Source organism: Rhodnius prolixus, unplaced genomic scaffold (assembly GCF_049639745.1).
Source record: "Rhodnius prolixus isolate KJV_2025 unplaced genomic scaffold, Rpr scaffold_5, whole genome shotgun sequence".
Lineage (NCBI taxonomy): Eukaryota > Metazoa > Arthropoda > Insecta > Hemiptera > Reduviidae > Rhodnius > Rhodnius prolixus.
The window spans coordinates 44,079,587-44,105,269 of NW_027411624.1; the positions used below are offsets into that span (position 1 = coordinate 44,079,587).

The following is a 25,683-nucleotide window of genomic DNA, read 5'->3' on the forward strand; positions in this document are numbered from 1 at the left end:
CTCCGGGCGCTAATGACCTCAGCTGTTGATGCGCCAAAAAAAAAAAAAAAATATATCCAAATAATTTATGAAGATTAGCCTACCGCTGGGCGTTGTAAACGATTGTTGTTCAAGCAAAAGTCATTGCAAACCAAAAGTAAGTATTGCTCGCTGGTATTGACTAAAGACAACAGGTTAATGCAATTAGACTTTGTCCGATAACTGTGCTCTTAACAGCTGTTAAAAGAATATAAAGAAAGCCTTAATGTACAGGACAGAAGTTAAGAAGCGAGCTTTTTCTGGGTACCCGAACATAAAGAAAGGTAACAAGAAAAAAGGCTGATGAGTTAACTAAGCTGGCCGCTTTTCAATCCTTTCACATAAACAATTCACACAGTAGAGCTTGCAAAGATGATAATGTATGAAACGAGCTTGCTGGCACACTATTTGTTCAGCCCATTTCAAGACGTCTTGCGAACTGAGCCAAAGGATGTATGGCACAAAGATGTGGAGAACGAAGTCTCCGAGCCACTAGGTGCCCCCTCCCTTCAAGCACATAACTTTCATCTTTTCCAAGAATAATACGCAAATAAATTTTCATGAAAAATTGTTACTAGAGTCAATTGAGAGACCAATTTGTAAAAACTCATACGTCAGAGATTCAGTGCGCCAAAAACGGATGTTTCCGGGTGAATACTCCAAATCGGAAATCAGCACGCTTACCAACACCACCTTTTACTGTAGCAGAGGAAGAGAAAGTAATGTAATTAATACACGAACGAAATAGGAAAATACTAACTGTAGCAAAGACTGTTTGCAGTTTTTATGCAATATTGGATTCGACAATTGTTCAACCATCCTAGCCAATTCATTTCTAATAACTGCTCGACTTTTGAATACAACTGGCATTGGTTTCTCAACTAAACCTGTAAGAAAACAAAATTAATGTAGTCTAACAAAATTAACAAAAAACACATTTACTAGAATAATTCAACAAATCAGAATTCTTACTTTGGACATCTGTCAACGAGGAGTCAGCACTGTCATTGTCCAACGTCTCCTTTTCCAGTTCAATTTCCGCTTCCACAAGATAAGGAACTTCAGTTTCTGTTAAAATAAAATTATTTATTAGAAATTAATGAAGAAATCGTTATTTTCAACGATCAAATAACAGAGAATTGTTTCCTAAACATCTTTTTTACTTCCTTTAACTCCCTGTAGGAGGAACTATTGCGATAGTGTCAAATTATTGGTAAAATGTCATTTAAGTGCAACATTTGATCTCGTTATTTAAAGGATACCTTTTAAGTATAACTCAATATTAGAAGAAGAAAAATCGATTGAACTAATCGATTCTTTTGTGTTTTTAGCAATTTTTTTCGTAAAAATTCTGTTTCAAGAAAATGTCATTTCTTAAATTACGATCTCCTTAACAAAAACTTACAGTTTAAAAAGTTAAGTATAAGGGTTGATTGAACGCCAAAAGGTACACAAATCAGCAAGTACCCAACATTTCATTTATACTTCATTGATATTATTTAAGTATTTCTTAAATTACGATAAGAGTAAGTCACGTGAGAAACTGCGCTTTTTTTTTTTACTTTTCGCAGATTTTTGTTCTTTTCCAAACGGATACTGTAGATATTTATGTTATTTTTAATTTATTTATGAGACGAAACGAGAAATAGTGTGTGACAATAATTGATTTTGTTATCATGTACTTTATATGTAAAATATCGATAGAAATTATTACCTGATGTATTGACCATCGTATTATGCGAGGCTCGATGTCCTAGAAAACAAACTTCTCTATGAAACGAAGGATTTTTCAGATCTTCTAAGCCTAGAAAAAATATAACAAACATTATTCTATGAAGATATTTATCTGACCTTATTTACTCTTCAATAAATGAAGATTTTTATATACATTATTCAAATTTAAAAGAAAAATATTCTTACTTCCTTGTGCTTTCAGATTATCTGAAATGAATGTAACGTGATTACTGAGGAGGTTCTTCTCTTCTTTAGGAAACAGACAGCCGACATCGTAGGGCAAACAAATGCCCATATAAATTGGTAAAGGAACCTCCAGGATATCTATAAAATAATAATGTCTACATCAGATTACCAAGAAAATTACTGTCTATGTTCGAAAAGAAACAAAAGCAGTTCATGTTCGTTAATAATAAAATTACTATGATTTATTGATCAAAATAATCAAAAACGAGTTCTCAATGAACGTTACAAGGCATACCTCTGCACATGCCTTTTTATATCCTTTTTTATGACGGATAATGTTGGTAATTTTTAAACCAACCACTATTGAGAAAATTACAATAACTTATTACTATTGTAAAAGATTTAAGAATTATAAGATTTTGTGCAAAGTTTGTTAAATATGAGATTTCATGACTTGGGTTAAAAATTCAGAAAGCCACTATACATTCATCAAAAAATGTTCACTAATACATTGTAATTCACCTTATTATCCAGTTGGTATCTTATACATTCCATTTTTATAAAATCCTACTGTTTTAAAGTAATTTCAGAAAACTACAGAGAAAACGGTAAGAAACCTTACCGTTAGAATTTGAAGGTAAGGATGTAATGTCAAGGGTCTCTGTGTCAACCGTTGAAAAATCAGGTTCTGGAAGACTTTTTGGTGCATTCCAATCAATTTCATGAAATCTGAAATTAAAAATCTAAATAAATGAATAAATCTTATATGAATCTCACACAATTTATGGACACCAGACAAATACCGTAATAGAGAAGTACAAGTAATACGACGAATAGCGTAGGCTGGCCACGACCTATAATTTCATTCTTCCCTAAAGCAAAAATGTGCAATTTGAAATAAAGATTAACTAACACATTACCCCAGAGAAATTAACATCCAGTTTTCAGGAAAATTTGTCAAAAAAATAACCATCTTGAGATATATGTCTGCTGTTAATGCACCACGCCATGTTTACAGAAAAATGTTGAAATTATTCAAAAAAATATTTAAAAAAAAGAAAGGCGAATCACTAATTCAGTAAAGAGAAATACTTCCAGTTAAAAGTTTTTTATAGCAAACTTTTACGAGTTTAAATAGCCAGAAATGTTTCCTTTTTGTGCAAATGTAGGAAATCTGCAACTCGTCAAGCAACCTGCAGAACCATAACACTTATAGTAATTTCTTTTCCTTATATATATATATATATATATATATATATATATATATAAAATGTGGAAATTAGGTTGAAATTGACACAGTAATAGACCGATAAGTGAAATAGACCGATTTATCCTAAAATAGAAAATTTTATTTTGTTATAATAAAATAATTAAAAGTAATATCAACTATTAGAAACAAATGGGCCAAAATCTTAACTAAAATAGAAAATCGGTTTTTATAGTCAAATTCTGCAATATAAAGCCACTACAAAACAAGAAAAACTTTTAACATTCAATGCGTGTAAGACGCGAAAAACCTCACTTAACCTTCCACTTTATACGTAAACAATTCACAAGCGCGCGCCAACAAATGAAAGTGATTAGTGCGTCAGACCTGATTCATAATCCTTTTAAAGTTCATGTCAATATTAAAATTGAACGAATAAAAAAAACGCAAGGAAAATTATATCTGCATACTTACGCTGGTTTCGGCCTGTTGACAGGTGAAAGTTGATGGAGATCTCCATAAGTGATAAGTCCTAGCGGATATGGTGAAGGTTGTTCAAATGATCTTAGTATGCTCTGCTGACTACCTCGTAAACTAGCTATTCGCAAAAATAAAATAATACAGGTAAATTTTTATACAAACGAAATTTTTCTTTTTTAAAGGTTCTCAATTCAATTATGCAAATAACTAGTAGAGGGGAAATGGGGGTTCTGGCGCACCTAAATTGTGCCAGATCTAAACACCTCCAAATCTGACCGGGTAATCATCGAGTTCAACGAAGCTGTAAGCCATACCCATCAGCACCATTCTACCCCCACCTATCATCGAATTTGACGAGGCTGAAGTCCGCACCATCACAAAAAAAAAGAAAAGAGGAATCGTTTTAAAAGATATAAAGATTTAAATCGGTATAGATATACTCAGATCTCAGAACTGTTAAATAATAATTTAGTTCAGAATAATGTTTCAAATAAATAGGTTTATGACAGAGGTTAAAATAAACAACAGACTAAAGGGTTTTTATAAGCGTATGCTTATTTTTTCGAAAAATGAGTTTAAAAAAGCACTCACACAAAACAAATAGCGTGAAGGGACCGGTAATTTAGAGCTTAAGAAAAAATTCGAGTTTCGTTTAGAATATCTTCCGTTATTTTGGCTCCAGGTGTTGGTTGGTACAATTGTGCCGCTCCATTAGATTGTATTATGTATTATTAATATTTAAATAGCAGTAAATTCGATTTTTATGTTAACCAAAAATTATTACTTTTTTCAAAGTATGTCAATGACCCGGTGATTGACATACCGAATTTTCGGTGGTACCAGTGTTTGACATGGGGTGGGACCAGTGATTGACAACAAGTATATTCCTGAATCGTATATTCCTGAAACGACCTAAAAAATTCAAAATACCTAAATCACAGTGCCAATTAGATTTTTAACAAAAAAATCAGTCTTATTCATAATTAAAAACAATCGGTTTTTAAACTGGCCTACCTAAATAATGTAATATTTTTCAACATTACGCTATTTCCTGCAGTTATTGACGATCAACCCTTATACAACTATCCTACCGGAGAGTTTTAATTTCGTTCAAACCTTCTAGAGCATCTGCGTCATTCAATTATCGAGAAACTTCATTATACAAAACGTTCAAACTAGTATTCGATACTTTTGCTCAAGAAACAGTTCGGTTATCCTTCTTGCAATGATAGGATGGCGGTTCCGGAATACTTTCTACCAAGATTTACCTGGCAGGTAATTATTGAAACGGTTCGGTATATCTAGTTTTTTAATAAGTTGCCACACACTCATCAGTAGATTGCTTTTAGTGATGGGAAACCCAGCTCTGGCAACGGATGTGATCCACAAAACTAAAAAAATTCCTCTTCAGCAGAGGAGAGCACTGTACATGATTCGATTCGTCTGCTGACTGTACATTTAATAGTAGATAGATCTCAATATCTTCTGAACTAATAGATCTGTACTCAAGAAAACTATAGCATACTACTCAGTAAAACAGACTGTGTAAAAGCACAAAATTTCATACGAATAATCTGTTGTTTACTGCGGGAGTTATAAGGGCCCCATTTCACAGCTAAACCATGACCCAAAAAATTTTTAACCCTCAATATGTTCTCAACTAATGGATCTGTACTCAAGAAAACTATAGGATACTGCTCAGTAAAACGGAGTGTGTAAGTGCACAAAATTTCATACGAATAATCTGTTGTTTACTGTGGGAGTTATAAGGGCCCCATTTCACAGCTAAACCATGACCCAAATAAATTTTAACCCTCAATATCTTCTGAACTAATGGATCTGTACTCAAGAAAACTATAGCATACTACTCAGTAAAACAGAGTGTGTAACAGCACAAAATTTCATACGAATAATCTGTTGTTTACTGTGGGAGTAATGAGGGCCCCATTTCACACCTAAACCATGACCCAAAAAAATTTTAACCTTCAATATCTTCTCAACTAATAGATATGTACTCAAGAAAACTATAGCATACTACTCAGTAAAATAGAGTGTGTAAGAGCACAAAATTTCATACGAATAATCTGTAGTTTACTGTGGGAGTTATAAGGGCACCATTTCACACCTAAACCATGACCCAAAAAAATTTTAACCTTCAATATCTTCTCAACTAATAGAACTGTACTCAAGAAAACTATAGCATACTACTCAGTAAAACAGAGTGTGTAAGAGCACAAAATTTCATACGAATAATCTGTTGTTTACTGTGGGAGTTATAAGGGCCCCATTTCACACCTAAACCATGACCCAAAAAAATTTTAACCTTCAATATCTTCTCAACTAATGGATCTGTACTCAAGAAAACTATAGCATACTACTCAGTAAAACAAAGTGTGTAACAGCACAAAACTTCATACGAATAATCTGTTGTTTACTGTGGGAGTTATAAGGGCCCATTTCACAGCTAAACCATGACACAAAAAAAATTTAAACCTTCAATATCTTCTCAACTAATAGATCTGTACTCAAGAAAACAATAGCATACTACTCAGTAAAACAAAGTGTGTAAGAGCACAAAACTTCATACGAATAATCTTTTATTTACTGTGGGAAATATAAGGGCCCAATTTCACAGCAAAACCATGACCCAAAAAAAAAAAACTCTCAATATCTTCTGAACTAATGGATCTGTACTCAAGAAAACTATAGCATACTACTCAGTAAAACAGAGTGTGTAAGAGCACAAAACTTCATACGAATAATCTGTTGTTTACTGTGGGAGTTATAAGGGCCCCATTTCACAGCTAAACCATGACCCAAATAAATTTTAACCCTCAATATGTTCTCAACTAATGGATCTGTACTCAAGAAAACTACAGCATACTACTCAGTAAAACGAAGTGTGTAAGAGCACAAAATTTCATACGAATAATCTGTTGTTTACTGTGGGAGTTATAAGGGCCCCATTTCACACCTAAACCATGACCCAAAAAAATTTTAACCTTCAATATCTTCTCAACTAATAGATCTGTACTCAAGAAAACTATAGCATACTACTCAGTAAAACGGAGTGTGTAAGAGTAATAAATTTCATACGAATAATCTGTTGTTTACTGTGGGAGTTATAAGGGCCCCATTTCACACCTAAACCATGACCCAAAAAAATTTTAACCCTCAATATCTTCTCAACTAATGGATCTGTACTCAAGAAAACTATAGCATACTACTCAGTAAAACGGAGTGTGTAACAGCACAAAATACTGAGTAGTATGCTATAGTTTTCTTGAGTACAGATCCATTAGTTGAGAAGATATTGAGGGTTAAAATTTATTTGGGTCATGGTTTAGCTGTGAAATGGGGCTCTTATAACTCCCACAGTAAACAACAGATTATTCGTATAAAATTTTGTGCTGTTACACACTTTGTTTTACTGAGTAGTATGCTATAGTTTTCGTGAGTACAGATCCATTAGTTGAGAAGATATTGAGGGTTAAAATTTATTTGGGTCATGGTTTAGCTGTGAAATGGGGCTCTTATAACTCCCACAGTAAACAACAGATTATTCGTATGAAATTTTGTGCTCTTACACACTCCGTTTTAATGTGCAATATGCTATAGTTTTCTTGAGTACAGATCCATTAGTTGAGAACATATTGAGGGTTAAAATTTTTTTGGGTCATGGTTTAGCTGTGAAATGGGGCCCTTATAACTCCCATAGTAAACAACAGATTATTCGTATGAAATTTTGTGCCGTTACACACTCTGTTTTACTGAGAAGAATGCTATAGTTTTCTTGAGTACAGATCCATTAGTTGAGAACATATTTAGGGTTATAATTTTTTTGGGACATGGTTTAGCTGTGAAATGAGGCCCTTATAACTCCCACAGTAAACAACAGATTATTCGTATGAAATTTTGTGCACTTACACACTCTGTTTTACTGAGTAGTATGCTATAGTTTTCTTGAGTACAGATCTATTAGTTGAGAAGATATTGAAGGTTAAAATTTTTTTGGGTCATGGTTTAGCTGTGAAATGGGGCCCTTATAACTCCCACAGTAAACGACAGATTATTCGTATAAAATTTTGTGCTCTTACACACTCTGTTTTACTGAGTAGTATGCTATAGTTTTCTTGAGTACAAATCTATTAGTTGAGAAGATATTGAAGGTTAAATTTTTTTTGGGTCATGGTTTAGGTGTGAAATGGGGCCCTTAAAACTCCCACAGTAAACAACAGATTATTCGTATGAAATTTTTTTGCTCTTACACACTCCGTTTTACTGAGTAGTATGCTATAGTTTTCTTGAGTACAGATCCATTAGTTGAGAACATATTGAGGGTTAAAATTTATTTGGGACATGGTTTAGCTGTGAAATGGGGCCTATATAACTACCATAGTAAACAACAGATTATTCGTATGAAATTTTGTGCTCTTACACACTTGGTTTTACTGAGTAGTATGCTATAGTTTTCTTGGGTACAGATCCATTAGTTGAGAAGATATTGAAGGTTAAAATTTTTTTGGGTCATGGTTTAGCTGTGAAATGGGGCCCTTATAACTCCCACAGTAAACAACAGATTATTCGTATGAAATTTTGTGCTGTTACACACTTTGTTTTGCTGAGTAGTATGCTATAGTTTTCTTGAGTACAGATCCATTAGTTGAGAAGATATTGAAGGTTAAAATTTTGTTGGGTCATGGTTTAGGTGTGAAATGGAGCCCTTAAAACTGCCACAGTAAACAACAAATTATTCGTATGAAATTTTGTGCTGTTACACACTCTGTTTTACTGAGTAGTATGCTATAGTTTTCTTGAGCACAGATCCATTAGTTCAGAAGATATTGAGAGTTGAAATTTTTTTGGGTCATGGTTTTGCTGTGAAATTGGGCCCTTATATTTCCCACAGTAAATAAAAGATTATTCGTATGAAGTTTTGTGCTCTTACACACTTTGTTTTACTGAGTAGTATGCTATTGTTTTCTTGAGTACAGATCTATTAGTTGAGAAGATATTGAAGGTTAAAATTTTTTTGGGTCATGGTTTAGCTGTGATATGGGGCCCTTATAACTCCCACCGTAAAGAACAGATTACTCGTATGAAATTTTGTGCTGTTACACACTTTGTTTTACTGAGTAGTATGCTATAGTTTTCTTGAGTACAGATCCATTAGTTGAGAAGATATTGAAGGTTAAAATTTTTTTGGGTCATGGTTTAGGTGTGAAATGGGGCCCTTATAACTCCCACAGTAAACAACAGATTATTCGTATGAAATTTTGTGCTCTTACACACTCTGTTTTACTGAGTAGTATGCTATAGTTTTCTTGAGTACAGATCCATTAGTTGAGAAGATATTGAAGGTTAAAATTTTTTTGGGTCATGGTTTAGGTGTGAAATGGGGCCCTTATAACTCCCACAGTAAACAACAGATTATTCGTATGAAATTTTGTGCTGTTACACACTTTGTTTTACTGAGTAGTATGCTATAGTTTTCTTGAGTACAGATCCATTAGTTGAGAAGATATTGAAGGTTTAAATTTTTTTGGGTCATGGTTTAGGTGTGAAATGGGGCCCTTATAACTCCCACAGTAAACAACAGATTATTCGTATGAAATTTTGTGCTCTTACACACTCCGTTTTACTGAGTAGTATGCTATAGTTTTCTTGAGTACAGATCCATTAGTTGAGAACATATTGAGGGTTAAAATTTATTTGGGTCATGGTTTAGCTGTGAAATGGGGCCTATATAACTACCATAGTAAACAACAGATTATTCGTATGAAATTTTGTGCTCTAACACACTTGGTTTTACTGAGTAGTATGCTATAGTTTTCTTGGGTACAGATCCATTAGTTGGGAACATATTGATGGTTAAAATTTATTTGGGTCATGGTTTAGGTGTGAAATGGAGCCCTTATAACTCCCACAGTAAACAACAGATTATTCGTATGAAATTTTGTGCTCTTACACACTTTGTTTTACTGAGAAGTAAGCTATAGTTTTCTTGAGTACAGATCTATTAGTTGAGAAGATATTGAAGGTTAAAATTTTTTTGGGTTATGGTTTAGGTGTGAAATGGGGCCCTTATAACTCCCACAGTAAACAACAGATTATTCGTATGAAATTTTGTGCTCTTACACACTCTGTTTTACTGAGAAGTATGCTATAGTTTTCTTGAGTACAAATCTATTAGTTGAGAAGATATTGAAGGTTAAAATTTTTTTGGGTCATGGTTTAGGTGTGAAATGGGGCCCTTATAACTCCCACAGTAAACCACAGATTATTCGTATGAAATTTTGTGCTCTTACACACTCTGTTTTACTGAGAAGTATGCTATAGTTTTCTTGAGTACAGATCTATTAGTTGAGAAGATATTGAAGGTTAAAATTTTTTTGGGTAATGGTTTAGGTGTGAAATGGGGCCCTTATAACTCCCACAGTAAACCACAGATTATTCGTATGAAATTTTGTGCTCTTACACACTCTGTTTTACTGAGAAGTATGCTATAGTTTTCTTGAGTACAGATCCATTAGTTGAGAAGATATTGAAGGTTAAAATTTTTTTGGGTCATCGTTTAGGTGTGAAATGGGGCCCTTATAACTCCCACAGTAAACAACAGATTATTCGTATGAAATTTTGTGCTCTTACACACTCTGTTTTACTGAGAAGAATGCTATAGTTTTCTTGAGTACAGATCTATTAGTTGAGAAGATATTGAAGGTTAAAATTTTTTTGGGTCATGGTTTAGGTGTGAAATGGGGCCCTTATTACTCCCACAGTAAACAACAGATTATTCGTATGAAATTTTGTGCTCTTACACACTCTGTTTTACTGAGAAGTTTGCTATTGTTTTCTTGAGTACAGATCTATTAGTTGAGAAGATATTGAAGGTTAAAATTTTATTGGGTCATGGTTTAGGTGTGAAATGGGGCCCTTATAACTCCCACAGTAAACAACAGATTATTCGTATGAAATTTTGTGCTCTTACACACTCTGTTTTACTGAGTAGTATGCTATAGTTTTCTTGAATACAGATCTATTAGTTGAGAAGATATTGAAGGTTAAAATTTTTTTGGGTCATGGTTTAGGTGTGAAATATGGCCCTTATAAATCCCACAGTAAACAACTGATTATTCGTATGAAATTTTGTGCTCTTACACACTCTGTTTTACTGAGAAGTATGCTATAGTTTTCTTGAGTACAGATCTATTAGTTGAGAAGATATTGAAGGTTAAAATTTTTTTGGGTCATGGTTTAGGTGTGAAATGGGGCCCTTATAACTTCCACAGTAAACAACAGATTATTCGTATGAAATTTTGTGCTCTTACACACTCTGTTTTACTGAGAAGTATGCTATAGTTTTCTTGAGTACAGATCTATTAGTTGAGAAGATATTGAATGTTAAAATTTTTTTGGGTCATGGTTTAGGTGTGAAATGGGGCCCTTATAACTCCCACAGTAAACAACAGATTATTCGTATGAAATTTTGTGCTCTTACACACTCTGTTTTACTGAGAAGTATGCTATAGTTTTCTTGAGTACAGATCTATTAGTTGAGAAGATATTGAAGGTTAAAATTTTTTTGGGTCATGGTTTAGGTGTGAAATGGGGCCCTTATAACTCCCACAGTAAGCAACAGATTATTCGTATGAAATTTTGTGCTCTTACACACTCTGTTTTACTGAGTAGTATGCTATAGTTTTCTTGAGTACAGATCTATTAGTTGAGAAGATATTGAAGGTTAAAATTTTGTTGGGTCATGGTTTAGGTGTGAAATGGGGCCCTTAAAACTCCCACAGTAAACAAAAAATTATTCGTATGAAATTTTGTGCTGTTACACACTCTGTTTTACTGAGTAGTATGCTATAGTTTTCTTGAGTACAGATCCATTAGTTCAGAAGATATTGAGAGTTGAAATTTTTTTGGGTCATGGTTTTGCTGTGAAATTGGGCCCTAATATTTCCCACAGTAAATAAAAGATTATTCGTATGAAATTTTGTGCTCTTACACACTCTGTTTTACTGAGTAGTATGCTATAGTTTTCTTGAGTACAGATCCATTAGTTGAGAAGATATTGAAGGTTAAAATTTTGTTGGGTCATGGTTTAGGTGTGAAATGGAGCCCTTCAAACTCCCACAGTAAACAACAAATTATTCGTATGAAATTTTGTGCTGTTACACACTCTGTTTTACTGAGTAGTATGCTATAGTTTTCTTGAGCACAGATCCATTAGTTCAGAAGATATTGAGAGTTGAAATTTTTTTGGGTCATGGTTTTGCTGTGAAATTGGGCCCTTATATTTCCCACAGTAAATAAAAGATTATTCGTATGAAGTTTTGTGCTCTTACACACTTTGTTTTACTGAGTAGTATGCTATTGTTTTCTTGAGTACAGATCTATTAGTTGAGAAGATATTGAAGGTTAAAATTTTTTTGGGTCATGGTTTAGCTGTGATATGGGGCCCTTATAACTCCCACCGTAAAGAACAGATTACTCGTATGAAATTTTGTGCTGTTACACACTTTGTTTTACTGAGTAGTATGCTATAGTTTTCTTGAGTACAGATCCATTAGTTGAGAAGATATTGAAGGTTAAAATTTTTTTGTGTCATGGTTTAGGTGTGAAATGGGGCCCTTATAACTCCCACAGTAAACAACAGATTATTCGTATGAAATTTTGTGCTCTTACACACTCTGTTTTACTGAGTAGTATGCTATAGTTTTCTTGAGTACAGATCCATTAGTTGAGAAGATATTGAAGGTTAAAATTTTTTTGGGTCATGGTTTAGGTGTGAAATGGGGCCCTTATAACTCCCACAGTAAACAACAGATTATTCGTATGAAATTTTGTGCTGTTACACACTTTGTTTTACTGAGTAGTATGCTATAGTTTTCTTGAGTACAGATCCATTAGTTGAGAAGATATTGAAGGTTTAAATTTTTTTGGGTCATGGTTTAGGTGTGAAATGGGGCCCTTATAACTCCCACAGTAAACAACAGATTATTCGTATGAAATTTTGTGCTCTTACACACTCCGTTTTACTGAGTAGTATGCTATAGTTTTCTTGAGTACAGATCCATTAGTTGAGAACATATTGAGGGTTAAAATTTATTTGGGTCATGGTTTAGCTGTGAAATGGGGCCTATATAACTACCATAGTAAACAACAGATTATTCGTATGAAATTTTGTGCTCTAACACACTTGGTTTTACTGAGTAGTATGCTATAGTTTTCTTGGGTACAGATCCATTAGTTGGGAACATATTGATGGTTAAAATTTATTTGGGTCATGGTTTAGGTGTGAAATGGAGCCCTTATAACTCCCACAGTAAACAACAGATTATTCGTATGAAATTTTGTGCTCTTACACACTTTGTTTTACTGAGAAGTAAGCTATAGTTTTCTTGAGTACAGATCTATTAGTTGAGAAGATATTGAAGGTTAAAATTTTTTTGGGTTATGGTTTAGGTGTGAAATGGGGCCCTTATAACTCCCACAGTAAACAACAGATTATTCGTATGAAATTTTGTGCTCTTACACACTCTGTTTTACTGAGAAGAATGCTATAGTTTTCTTGAGTACAGATCTATTAGTTGAGAAGATATTGAAGGTTAAAATTTTTTTGGGTCATGGTTTAGGTGTGAAATGGGGCCCTTATAACTCCCACAGTAAACCACAGATTATTCGTATGAAATTTTGTGCTCTTACACACTCTGTTTTACTGAGAAGTATGCTATAGTTTTCTTGAGTACAGATCTATTAGTTGAGAAGATATTGAAGGTTAAAATTTTTTTGGGTAATGGTTTAGGTGTGAAATGGGGCCCTTATAACTCCCACAGTAAACCACAGATTATTCGTATGAAATTTTGTGCTCTTACACACTCTGATTTACTGAGAAGTATGCTATAGTTTTCTTGAGTACAGATCCATTAGTTGAGAAGATATTGAAGGTTAAAATTTTTTTGGGTCATCGTTTAGGTGTGAAATGGGGCCCTTATAACTCCCACAGTAAACAACAGATTATTCGTATGAAATTTTGTGCTCTTACACACTCTGTTTTACTGAGAAGAATGCTATAGTTTTCTTGAGTACAGATCTATTAGTTGAGAAGATATTGAAGGTTAAAATTTTTTTGGGTCATGGTTTAGGTGTGAAATGGGGCCCTTATTACTCCCACAGTAAACAACAGATTATTCGTATGAAATTTTGTGCTCTTACACACTCTGTTTTACTGAGAAGTTTGCTATAGTTTTCTTGAGTACAGATCTATTAGTTGAGAAGATATTGAAGGTTAAAATTTTTTTGGGTCATGGTTTAGGTGTGAAATGGGGCCCTTATAACTCCCACAGTAAACAACAGATTATTCGTATGAAATTTTGTGCTCTTACACACTCTGTTTTACTGAGTAGTATGCTATAGTTTTCTTGAATACAGATCTATTAGTTGAGAAGATATTGAATGTTAAAATTTTTTTGGGTCATGGTTTAGGTGTGAAATATGGCCCTTATAAATCCCACAGTAAACAACTGATTATTCGTATGAAATTTTGTGCTCTTACACACTCTGTTTTACTGAGAAGTATGCTATAGTTTTCTTGAGTACAGATCTATTAGTTGAGAAGATATTGAAGGTTAAAATTTTTTTGGGTCATGGTTTAGGTGTGAAATGGGGCCCTTATAACTCCCACAGTAAACAACAGATTATTCGTATGAAATTTTGTGCTCTTACACACTCTGTTTTACTGAGAAGTATGCTATAGTTTTCTTGAGTACAGATCTATTAGTTGAGAAGATATTGAATGTTAAAATTTTTTTGGGTCATGGTTTAGGTGTGAAATGGGGCCCTTATAACTCCCACAGTAAACAACAGATTATTCGTATGAAATTTTGTGCTCTTACACACTCTGTTTTACTGAGAAGTATGCTATAGTTTTCTTGAGTACAGATCTATTAGTTGAGAAGATATTGAAGGTTAAAATTTTTTTGGGTCATGGTTTAGGTGTGAAATGGGGCCCTTATAACTCCCACAGTAAACAACAGATTATTCGTATGAAATTTTGTGCTCTTACACACTCTGTTTTACTGAGTAGTATGCTATAGTTTTCTTGAGTACAGATCTATTAGTTGAGAAGATATTGAAGGTTAAAATTTTGTTGGGTCATGGTTTAGGTGTGAAATGGGGCCCTTAAAACTCCCACAGTAAACAAAAAATTATTCCTATGAAATTTTGTGCTGTTACACACTCTGTTTTACTGAGTAGTATGCTATAGTTTTCTTGAGTACAGATCCATTAGTTCAGAAGATATTGAGAGTTGAAATTTTTTTGGGTCATGGTTTTGCTGTGAAATTGGGCCCTTATATTTCCCACAGTAAATAAAAGATTATTCGTATGAAGTTTTGTGCTCTTACACACTTTGTTTTACTGAGTAGTATGCTATTGTTTTCTTGAGTACAGATCTATTAGTTGAGAAGATATTGAAGGTTAAAATTTTTTTGGGTCATGGTTTAGGTGTGAAATGGGGCCCTTATAACTCCCACAGTAAACAACAGATTATTCGTATGAAATTTTGTGCTCTTACACACTCTGTTTTACTGAGAAGTTTGCTATAGTTTTCTTGAGTACAGATCTATTAGTTGAGAAGATATTGAAGGTTAAAATTTTTTTGGGTCATGGTTTAGGTGTGAAATGGGGCCCTTATAACTCCCACAGTAAACAACAGATTATTCGTATGAAATTTTGTGCTCTTACACACTCTGTTTTACTGAGTAGTATGCTATAGTTTTCTTGAATACAGATCTATTAGTTGAGAAGATATTGAAGGTTAAAATTTTTTTGGGTCATGGTTTAGGTGTGAAATATGGCCCTTATAAATCCCACAGTAAACAACTGATTATTCGTATGAAATTTTGTGCTCTTACACACTCTGTTTTACTGAGAAGTATGCTATAGTTTTCTTGAGTACAGATCTATTAGTTGAGAAGATATTGAAGGTTAAAATTTTTTTGGGTCATGGTTTAGGTGTGAAATGGGGCCCTTATAACTCCCACAGTAAACAACAGATTATTCGTATGAAATTTTGTGCTCTTACACACTCTGTTTTACTGAGAAGTATGCTATAGTTTTCTTGAGTACAGATCTATTAGTTGAGAAGATATTGAATGTTAAAATTTTTTTGGGTCATGGTTTAGGTGTGAAATGGGGCCCTTATAACTCCCACAGTAAACAACAGATTATTCGTATGAAATTTTGTGCTCTTACACACTCTGTTTTACTGAGAAGTATGCTATAGTTTTCTTGAGTACAGATCTATTAGTTGAGAAGATATTCAAGGTTAAAATTTTTTTGGGTCATGGTTTAGGTGTGAAATGGGGCCCTTATAACTCCCACAGTAAACAACAGATTATTCGTATGAAATTTTGTGCTCTTACACACTCTGTTTTACTGAGTAGTATGCTATAGTTTTCTTGAGTACAGATCTATTAGTTGAGAAGATATTGAAGGTTAAAATTTTGTTGGGTCATGGTTTAGGTGTGAAATGGGGCCCTTAAAACTCCCACAGTAAACAAAAAATTATTCGTATGAAATTTTGTGCTGTTACACACTCTGTTTTACTGAGTAGTATGCTATAGTTTTCTTGAGTACAGATCCATTAGTTCAGAAGATATTGAGAGTTGAAATTTTTTTGGGTCATGGTTTTGCTGTGAAATTGGGCCCTTATATTTCCCACAGTAAATAAAAGATTATTCGTATGAAGTTTTGTGCTCTTACACACTTTGTTTTACTGAGTAGTATGCTATTGTTTTCTTGAGTACAGATCTATTAGTTGAGAAGATATTGAAGGTTAAAATTTTTTTGGGTCATGGTTTAGGTGTGAAATGGGGCCCTTATAACTCCCACAGTAAACAACAGATTATTCGTATGAAATTTTGTGCTCTTACACACTCTGTTTTACTGAGTAGTATGCTATAGTTTTCTTGAGTACAGATCCATTAGTTGAGAAGATATTGAAGGTTAAAATTTTTTTGGGTCATGGTTTAGGTGTGAAATGGGGCCCTTATAACTCCCACAGTAAACAACAGATTATTCGTATGAAATTTTGTGCTGTTACACACTTTGTTTTACTGAGTAGTATGCTATAGTTTTCTTGAGTACAGATCCATTAGTTGAGAAGATATTGAAGGTTTAAATTTTTTTGGGTCATGGTTTAGGTGTGAAATGGGGCCCTTATAACTCCCACAGTAAACAACAGATTATTCGTATGAAATTTTGTGCTCTTACACTCTCCGTTTTACTGAGTAGTATGCTATAGTTTTCTTGAGTACAGATCCATTAGTTGAGAACATATTGAGGGTTAAAATTTATTTGGGTCATGGTTTAGCTGTGAAATGGGGCCTATATAACTACCATAGTAAACAACAGATTATTCGTATGAAATTTTGTGCTCTAACACACTTGGTTTTACTGAGTAGTATGCTATAGTTTTCTTGGGTACAGATCCATTAGTTGGAAACATATTGATGGTTAAAATTTATTTGGGTCATGGTTTAGGTGTGAAATGGAGCCCTTATAACTCCCACAGTAAACAACAGATTATTCGTATGAAATTTTGTGCTCTTACACACTTTGTTTTACTGAGAAGTAAGCTATAGTTTTCTTGAGTACAGATCTATTAGTTGAGAAGATATTGAAGGTTAAAATTTTTTTGGGTTATGGTTTAGTTGTGAAATGGGGCCCTTATAACTCCCACAGTAAACAACAGATTATTCGTATGAAATTTTGTGCTCTTACACACGCTGTTTTACTGAGAAGTATGCTATAGTTTTCTTGAGTACAAATCTATTAGTTGAGAAGATATTGAAGGTTAAAATTTTTTTGGGTCATGGTTTAGGTGTGAAATGGGGCCCTTATAACTCCCACAGTAAACAACAGATTATTCGTATGAAATTTTGTACTCTTACACACTCTGTTTTACTGAGTAGTATGCTATAGTTTTCTTGAGTACAGATCTATTAGTTGAGAAGATATTGAAGGTTAAAATTTTTTTGGGTCATGGTTTAGGTGTGAAATGGGGCCCTTATAACTCCCACAGTAAACAATAGATTATTCGTATGAAATTTTGTGCTCTTACACACTCTGTTTTACTGAGAAGTATGCTATAGTTTTCTTGAGTACAGATCTATTAGTTGAGAAGATATTGAAAGTTAAAATTTTTTTGGGTAATGGTTTAGGTGTGAAATGGGGCCCTTATAACTCCCACAGTAAACAACAGATTATTCGTATGAAATTTTGTGCTCTTACACACTCTGTTTTACTGAGAAGTATGCTATAGTTTTCTTGAGTACAGATCCATTAGTTGAGAAGATATTGAAGGTTAAAATTTTTTTGGGTCATCGTTTAGGTGTGAAATGGGGCCCTTATAACTCCCACAGTAAACAACAGATTATTCGTATGAAATTTTGTGCTCTTACACACTCTGTTTTACTGAGAAGAATGCTATAGTTTTCTTGAGTACAGATCTATTAGTTGAGAAGATATTGAAGGTTAAAATTTTTTTGGGTCATGGTTTAGGTGTGAAATGGGGCCCTTATAACTCCCACAGTAAACAACAGATTATTCGTATGAAATTTTGTGCTCTTACACACTCTGTTTTACTGAGAAGTTTGCTATAGTTTTCTTGAGTACAGATCTATTAGTTGAGAAGATATTGAAGGTTAAAATTTTTTTGGGTCATGGTTTAGGTGTGAAATGGGGCCCTTATAACTCCCACAGTAAACAACAGATTATTCGTATGAAATTTTGTGCTCTTACACACTCTGTTTTACTGAGTAGTATGCTATAGTTTTCTTGAATACAGATCTATTAGTTGATAAGATATTGAAGGTTAAAATTTTTTTGGGTCATGGTTTAGGTGTGAAATGGGGCCCTTATAACTCCCACAGTAAACAACTGATTATTCGTATGAAATTTTGTGCTCTTACACACTCTGTTTTACTGAGAAGTATGCTATAGTTTTCTTGAGTACAGATCTATTAGTTGAGAAGATATTGAAGGTTAAAATTTTTTTGGGTCATGGTTTAGGTGTGAAATGGGGCCCTTATAACTCCCACAGTAAACAACAGATTATTCGTATGAAATTTTGTGCTCTTACACACTCTGTTTTACTGAGAAGTATGCTATAGTTTTCTTGAGTACAGATCTATTAGTTGAGAAGATATTGAATGTTAAAATTTTTTTGGGTCATGGTTTAGGTGTGAAATGGGGCCCTTATAACTCCCACAGTAAACAACAGATTATTCGTATGAAATTTTGTGCTCTTACACACTCTGTTTTACTGAGAAGTATGCTATAGTTTTCTTGAGTACAGATCTATTAGTTGAGAAGATATTGAAGGTTAAAATTTTTTTGGGTCATGGTTTAGGTGTGAAATGGGGCCCTTATAACTCCCACAGTAAACAACAGATTATTCGTATGAAATTTTGTGCTCTTACACACTCTGTTTTACTGAGTAGTATGCTATAGTTTTCTTGAGTACAGATCTATTAGTTGAGAAGATATTGAAGGTTAAAATTTTTTTGGGTCATGGTTTAGGTGTGAAATGGGGCCCTTATAACTCCCACAGTAAACAACAGATTATTCGTATGAAATTTTGTGCTCTTACACACTTTGTTTTACTGAGTAGTATGCTATAGTTTTCTTGAGTACAGATCTATTAGTTGAGAAGATATTGAAGGTTAAAATTTTTTTGGGTCATGGTTTAGGTGTGAAATGGGGCCCTTATAACTCCCACAGTAAACAACAGATTATTCGTATGAAATTTTGTGCTCTTACACACTTTGTTTTACTGAGTAGTATGCTATAGTTTTCTTGAGTACAGATCTATTAGTTGAGAAGATATTGAAGGTTAAAATTTTTTTGGGTCATGGTTTAGGTGTGAAATGGGGCCCTTATAACTCCCACAGTAAACAACAGATTATTCGTATGAAATTTTGTGCTCTTACACACTCTGTTTTACTGAGAAGTATGCTATAGTTTTCTTGAGTACAGATCCATTAGTTGAGAAGATATTGAAGGTTAAAATTTTGTTGGGTCATGGTTTAGGTGTGAAATGGGGCCCTTATAACTCCCACAGTAAACAACAGATTATTCGTATGAAATTTTGTGCTCTTACACACTCTGTTTTACTGAGAAGTATGCTATAGTTTTCTTGAGTACTGATCTATTAGTTGTGAAGATATTGAAGGTTAAAATTTTTTTGGGTCATGGTTTAGGTGTGAAATGGGGCCCTTATAACTCCCACAGTAAACAACAGATTATTCGTATGAAATTTTGTGCTCTTACAAACTCTGTTTTACTGAGTAGTATGCTATAGTTTTCTTGAGTACAGATCCATTAGTTGAGAACATATTGAGGGTTAAAATTTATTTGGGTCATGGTTTAGCTGTGAAATGGGGCCCTTATAACTACCATAGTAAACAACAGATTATTCGTATGAAATTTTGTGCTCTTACACACTTGGTTTTACTGAGTAGTATGCTATAGTTTTCTTGGGTACAGATCCATTAGTTGAGAACATATTGAGGGTTAAAATTTTTTTGGGTCATGGTTTAGGTGTGAAATGGGGCACTTATAACTCCCACAGTAAACAACAGATTATTCGTATGAAATTTTGTGCTCTTACACACTCTGTTTTACTGAGTAGTATGCTATAGTTTTCTTGAGTACAGATCCATTAGTTCAGAAGATATTGACAGTTGAAATTTTTTTGGGTCATGGTTTTGCTGTGAAATTGGGCCCTTATATTTCCCACAGTAAATAACAGATTATTCGTATGAAGTTTTGTGCTCTTACACACTTTGTTTTACTGAGTAGTATGCTATTGTTTTCTTGAGTACAGATCTATTAGTTGAGAAGATATTGAAGGTTAAAATTTTGTTGGGTCATGGTTTAGGTGTGAAATGGGGCCCTTATAACTCCCACAATAAACTACAGATTATTCGTATGAAATTTTGTGCTCTTACACACTCTATTTTACTGAGTAGTAAGCTACAGTTTTCTTGAGTACAGATCTATTAGTTGAGAAGATATTGAAGGTTAAAATTTTTTTGGGTCATTGTTTAGGTGTGAAATGGGGCACTTATATTTCCCACAGTAAATAACAGATTATTCGTATGAAGTTTTGTGCTCTTACACACTTTGTTTTACTGAGTAGTATGCTATTGTTTTCTTGAGTACAGATCTATTAGTTGAGAAGATATTGAAGGTTAAATTTTTTTTGGGTCATGGTTTAGGTCTGAAATGGGGCCCTTATAACTCCCACAGTAAACAACAGATTATTCGTATGAAATTTTGTGCTCTTACATACTCTGTTTTACTGAGAAGTATGCTATAGTTTTCTTGAGTACAGATCTATTAGTTGAGAAGATATTGAAGGTTAAAATTTTTTTGGGTCATGGTTTAGGTGTGAAATGGGGCCCTTATAACTCCCACAGTAAACAACAGATTATTCGTATGAAATTTTGTGCTCATACACACTTTGTTTTACTGAGTAGTATGCTATAGTTTTCTTGAGTTCAGATCTATTAGTTGAGAAGATATTGAAGGTTAAAATTTTTTTGGGTCATGGTTTAGGTGTGAAATGGGGCCCTTATAACTCCCACAGTAAACAACAGATTATTCGTATGAAATTTTGTGCTCTTACACACTTTGTTTTACTGAGTAGTATGCTATAGTTTTGTTGAGTACAGATCTATTAGTTGAGAAGATATTGAAGGTTAAAATTTTGTTGGGTCATGGTTTAGGTGTGAAATTGGGCCCTTATATTTCCCACAGTAAATAACAGATTATTCGTATGAAGTTTTGTGCTCTTACACACTTTGTTTTACTGAGTAGTATGCTATTGTTTTCTTGAGTACAGATCTATTAGTTGAGAAGATATTGAAGGTTAAAATTTTTTTGGGTCATGGTTTAGGTGTGAAATGGGGCCCTTATAACTCCCACAATAAACTACAGATTATTCGTATGAAATTTTGTGCTCTTACACACTCTATTTTACTGAGTAGTAAGCTACAGTTTTCTTGAGTACAGATCTATTAGTTGAGAAGATATTGAAGGTTAAAATTTTTTTGGGTCATTGTTTAGGTGTGAAATGGGGCCCTTATAACTCCCACAGTAAACAACAGATTATTCGTAGGAAATTTTGTGCTGTTACACACTCTGTTTTACTGAGTAGTATGCTATAGTTTTCTTGAGTACAGATCCATTAGTTCAGAAGATATTGAGGGTTAAAATTTATTTGGGTCATGGTTTAGCTGTGAAATGGGGCCCTTATAACTCCCACAGTAAACAACAGATTATTCGTATGAAATTTTGTGCACTTACACACTCCGTTTTACTGAGTAGTATGCTATAGTTTTCTTGAGTACAGATCCATTAGTTGAGAACATATTGAGGGTTAAAATTTATTTGGGTCATGGTTTAGCTGTGAAATGGGGCCCTTATAACTCCCACAGTAAACAACAGATTATTCGTATGAAGTTTTGTGCTCTTACACACTCTGTTTTACTGAGTAGTATGCTATAGTTTTCTTGAGTACAGATCTATTAGTTGAGAAGATATTAAGGTTAAAATTTTTTTGGGTCATGGTTTAGGTGTGAAATGGGGCACTTATAACTCCCACAGTAAACAACAGATTATTCGTATGAAATTTTGTGCTGTTACACACTCTGTTTTACTGAGTAGTATACTATAGTTTTCTTGAGTACAGATCCATTAGTTCAGAAGATATTGAGAGTTGAAATTTTTTTGGGTCATGGTTTTGCTGTGAAATTGGGCCCTTATATTTCCCACAGTAAATAACAGATTATTCGTATGAAGTTTTGTGCTCTTACACACTTTGTTTTACTGAGTAGTATGCTATTGTTTTCTTGAGTACAGATCTATTAGTTGAGAAGATATTGAAGGTTAAATTTTTTTTGGGTCATGGTTTAGGTGTGAAATGGGGCCCTTATAACTCCCACAGTAAACAACAGATTATTCGTATGAAATTTTGTGCTGTTACACACTCTGTTTTACTGAGTAGTATGCTATAGTTTTCTTGAGTACAGATCCATTAGTTCAGAAGATATTGAGGGTTAAAATTTATTTGGGTCATGGTTTAGCTGTGAAATGGGGCCCTTATAACTCCCACAGTAAACAACAGATTATTCGTATGAAATTTTGTGCACTTACACACTCCGTTTTGCTGAGCAGTATGCTATAGTTTTCTTGAGTACAGATCCATTAGTTGAGAACATATTGAGGGTTAAAAATTTTTTGGGTCATGGTTTAGCTGTGAAATGGGGCCCTTATAACTCCCACAGTAAACAACAGATTATTCGTATGAAATTTTGTGCTGTTACACACTCTGTTTTACTGAGTAGTATGCTATAGTTTTCTTGAGTACAGATCCATTAGTTCAGAAGATATTGAGGGTTAAAATTTATTTGGGTCATGGTTTAGCTGTGAAATGGGGCCCTTATAACTCCCACAGTAAACAACAGATTATTCGTATGAAATTTTGTGCACTTACACACTCCGTTTTGCTGAGCAGTATGCTATAGTTTTCTTGAGTACAGATCCATTAGTTGAGAACATATTGAGGGTTAAAAATTTTTTGGGTCATGGTTTAGCTGTGAAATGGGGCCCTTATAACTCCCGCAGTAAACAACAGATTATTCGTATGAAATTTTGTGCTCTTACACAGTCTGTTTTACTGAGTAGTATGCTATAGTTTTCTTGAGTACAGATCTATTAGTTCAGAAGATATTGAGATCTATCTACTATTAAATGTACAGTCAGCAGACGAATCGAATCATGTACAGTGCTCTCCTCTGCTGAAGAGGAATTTTTTTAGTTTTGTGGATCACATCCGTTGCCAGAGCTGGGTTTCCCATCACTAAAAGCCATCTACTGATGAGTGTGTGGCAACTTATTAAAAAACTAGATATACCGAACCGTTTCAATAATTACCTGCCAGTTAAATCTTGGTAGAAAGTATTCCGGAACCGCCATCCTATCATTGCAAGAAGGATAACCGAACTGTTTCTTGAGCCAAAGTATCGAATACTAGTTTGAACGTTTTGTATAATGAAGTTTCTCGATAATTGAATGACGCAGATGCTCTAGAAGGTTTGAACGAAATTAAAACTCTCCGGTAGGATAGTTGTATAAGGGTTGATCGTCAATAACTGCAGGAAAAAGCGTAATGTTGAAAAATATTACATTATTTAGGTAGGCCAGTTTAAAAACCGATTGTTTTTAATTATGAATAAGACTGATTTTTTTGTTAAAAATCTAATTGGCACTGTGATTTAGGTATTTTGAATTTTTTAGGTCGTTTCAGGAATATACGATTCAGGAATATACTTGTTGTCAATCACTGGTCCCACCCCATGTCAAACACTGGTACCACCGAAAATTCGGTATGTCATTGACATACTTTGAAAAAAGTAATAATTTTTGGTTGACATAAAAATCGAATTTACTGCTATTTAAATATTAATAATACATAATACAATCTAATGGAGCGGCACAATTGTACCAACCAACACCTGGAGCCAAAATAACGGAAGATATTCTAAACGAAACTCGAATTTTTTCTTAAGCTCTAAATTACCGGTCCCTTCACGCTATTTGTTTTGTGTGAGTGCTTTTTTAAACTCATTTTTCGAAAAAATAAGCATACGCTTATAAAAACCCTTTAGTCTGTTGTTTATTTTAACCTCTGTCATAAACCTATTTATTTGAAACATTATTCTGAACTAAATTATTATTTTACAGTTCTGAGATCTGAGTATATCTATACCGATTTAAATCTTTATATCTTTTAAAACGATTCCTCTTTTCTTTTTTTTTGTGATGGTGCGGACTTCAGCCTCGTCAAATTCGATGATAGGTGGGGGTAGAATGGTGCTGATGGGTATGGCTTACAGCTTCGTTGAACTCGATGATTACCCGGTCAGATTTGGAGGTGTTTAGATCTGGCACAATTTAGGTGCGCCAGAACCCCCATTTCCCCTCTACTATAACTTTTTTTAAATTTAACAGTACCATCTTATAAGAAGAAGGAAACCTTTTCAACTGACATAATTTCATGATTCTCCAAAGAAAACATCACACTTCTAGAGATCAGTGAAGAAAAAAAATACACATTTAAAACAAAATTTCCGTACTTACTTCTTGAAAAATTTGACACAATACTGCTTCCCCTATGACGATGTGATTGAAAAGTTGCTAATGAACCTGTACTGGGTATAGGACTCAGTGTTTGAACTCTCTCACTGTAACATAAAATAAAGAAATACTTCGTACATATTAACAAACTGATATTTTATTTGTTATCTTTAAATCTGGCGCAAACCCATAAGAAATTAATGGACTTTTGAAAGGCTATGTTCATTGTCTTTTCTGCTACTGTTATTTTAATTCAATCCATTAAAATTATACATTTTTAAGTTCTTCTCTCTTACAATTATTTGTACCACAACTATTAATTAATGACTATTTTTCATGCTATTTTACGCTCAAATTACCAGATTAGTTATCGCGGACGGTGGCCAATAGCAAACAAACTTTACTAAAACTTCTTTTTATTTACCATTGAATAAAATCTAAGACCTAGACAGGGAATCGAACCCACTAACCAACAATACATATTAGCTTTACGAGCCACGCCTCCAACGTGAAGCAAGGCACTATAAAATGGTTCTTTAAAAAAGTGAGAATCCTGTACGTTTTGCTCAGTATTTTTGGAAAAACTTGAAGAAAAAAAAAAACGGTTAAGTGACCAAATCTTGAACTAAAAACGTTGTAAAATCCATTTATTGAACCAGTCAGTTCTTTTGATTTGGAAAAATTTCAAAAAAATAATCACGAATATATGCACATCAACACACACTTTAGAAACACACACCACACAAACTGCGAGAGAGTTTCCTCATTTCTAAAAAACCACCTTTATCTGCTTGGAGAAGTAATTTCAGGGTTTTAAAGTATTTTCAAATACTGGAAAAAAATCATTG

The 25,683-nt window shown here is 33.7% G+C and overlaps 1 protein-coding gene across 2 annotated transcripts in view; it reads right to left on the minus strand.

Annotated features, from left to right (window-relative positions):
* rictor (rapamycin-insensitive companion of Tor) overlaps positions 1 to 25,683 on the minus strand; it is a 45,618-nt gene that overhangs the window by 780 nt on the left and 19,155 nt on the right. For both annotated transcript variants that reach the window (XM_074136031.1, XM_074136030.1), the window contains 7 exons: positions 24,839 to 24,942; positions 3,620 to 3,743; positions 2,561 to 2,667; positions 1,939 to 2,076; positions 1,733 to 1,822; positions 991 to 1,086; positions 779 to 905 (listed from right to left, as the gene is read on the minus strand). In XM_074136031.1, coding sequence (XP_073992132.1) covers positions 779 to 905; positions 991 to 1,086; positions 1,733 to 1,822; positions 1,939 to 2,076; positions 2,561 to 2,667; positions 3,620 to 3,743; positions 24,839 to 24,942 — 786 coding nt within the window. The remainder of the gene's footprint in view (positions 1 to 778; positions 906 to 990; positions 1,087 to 1,732; positions 1,823 to 1,938; positions 2,077 to 2,560; positions 2,668 to 3,619; positions 3,744 to 24,838; positions 24,943 to 25,683) is intronic.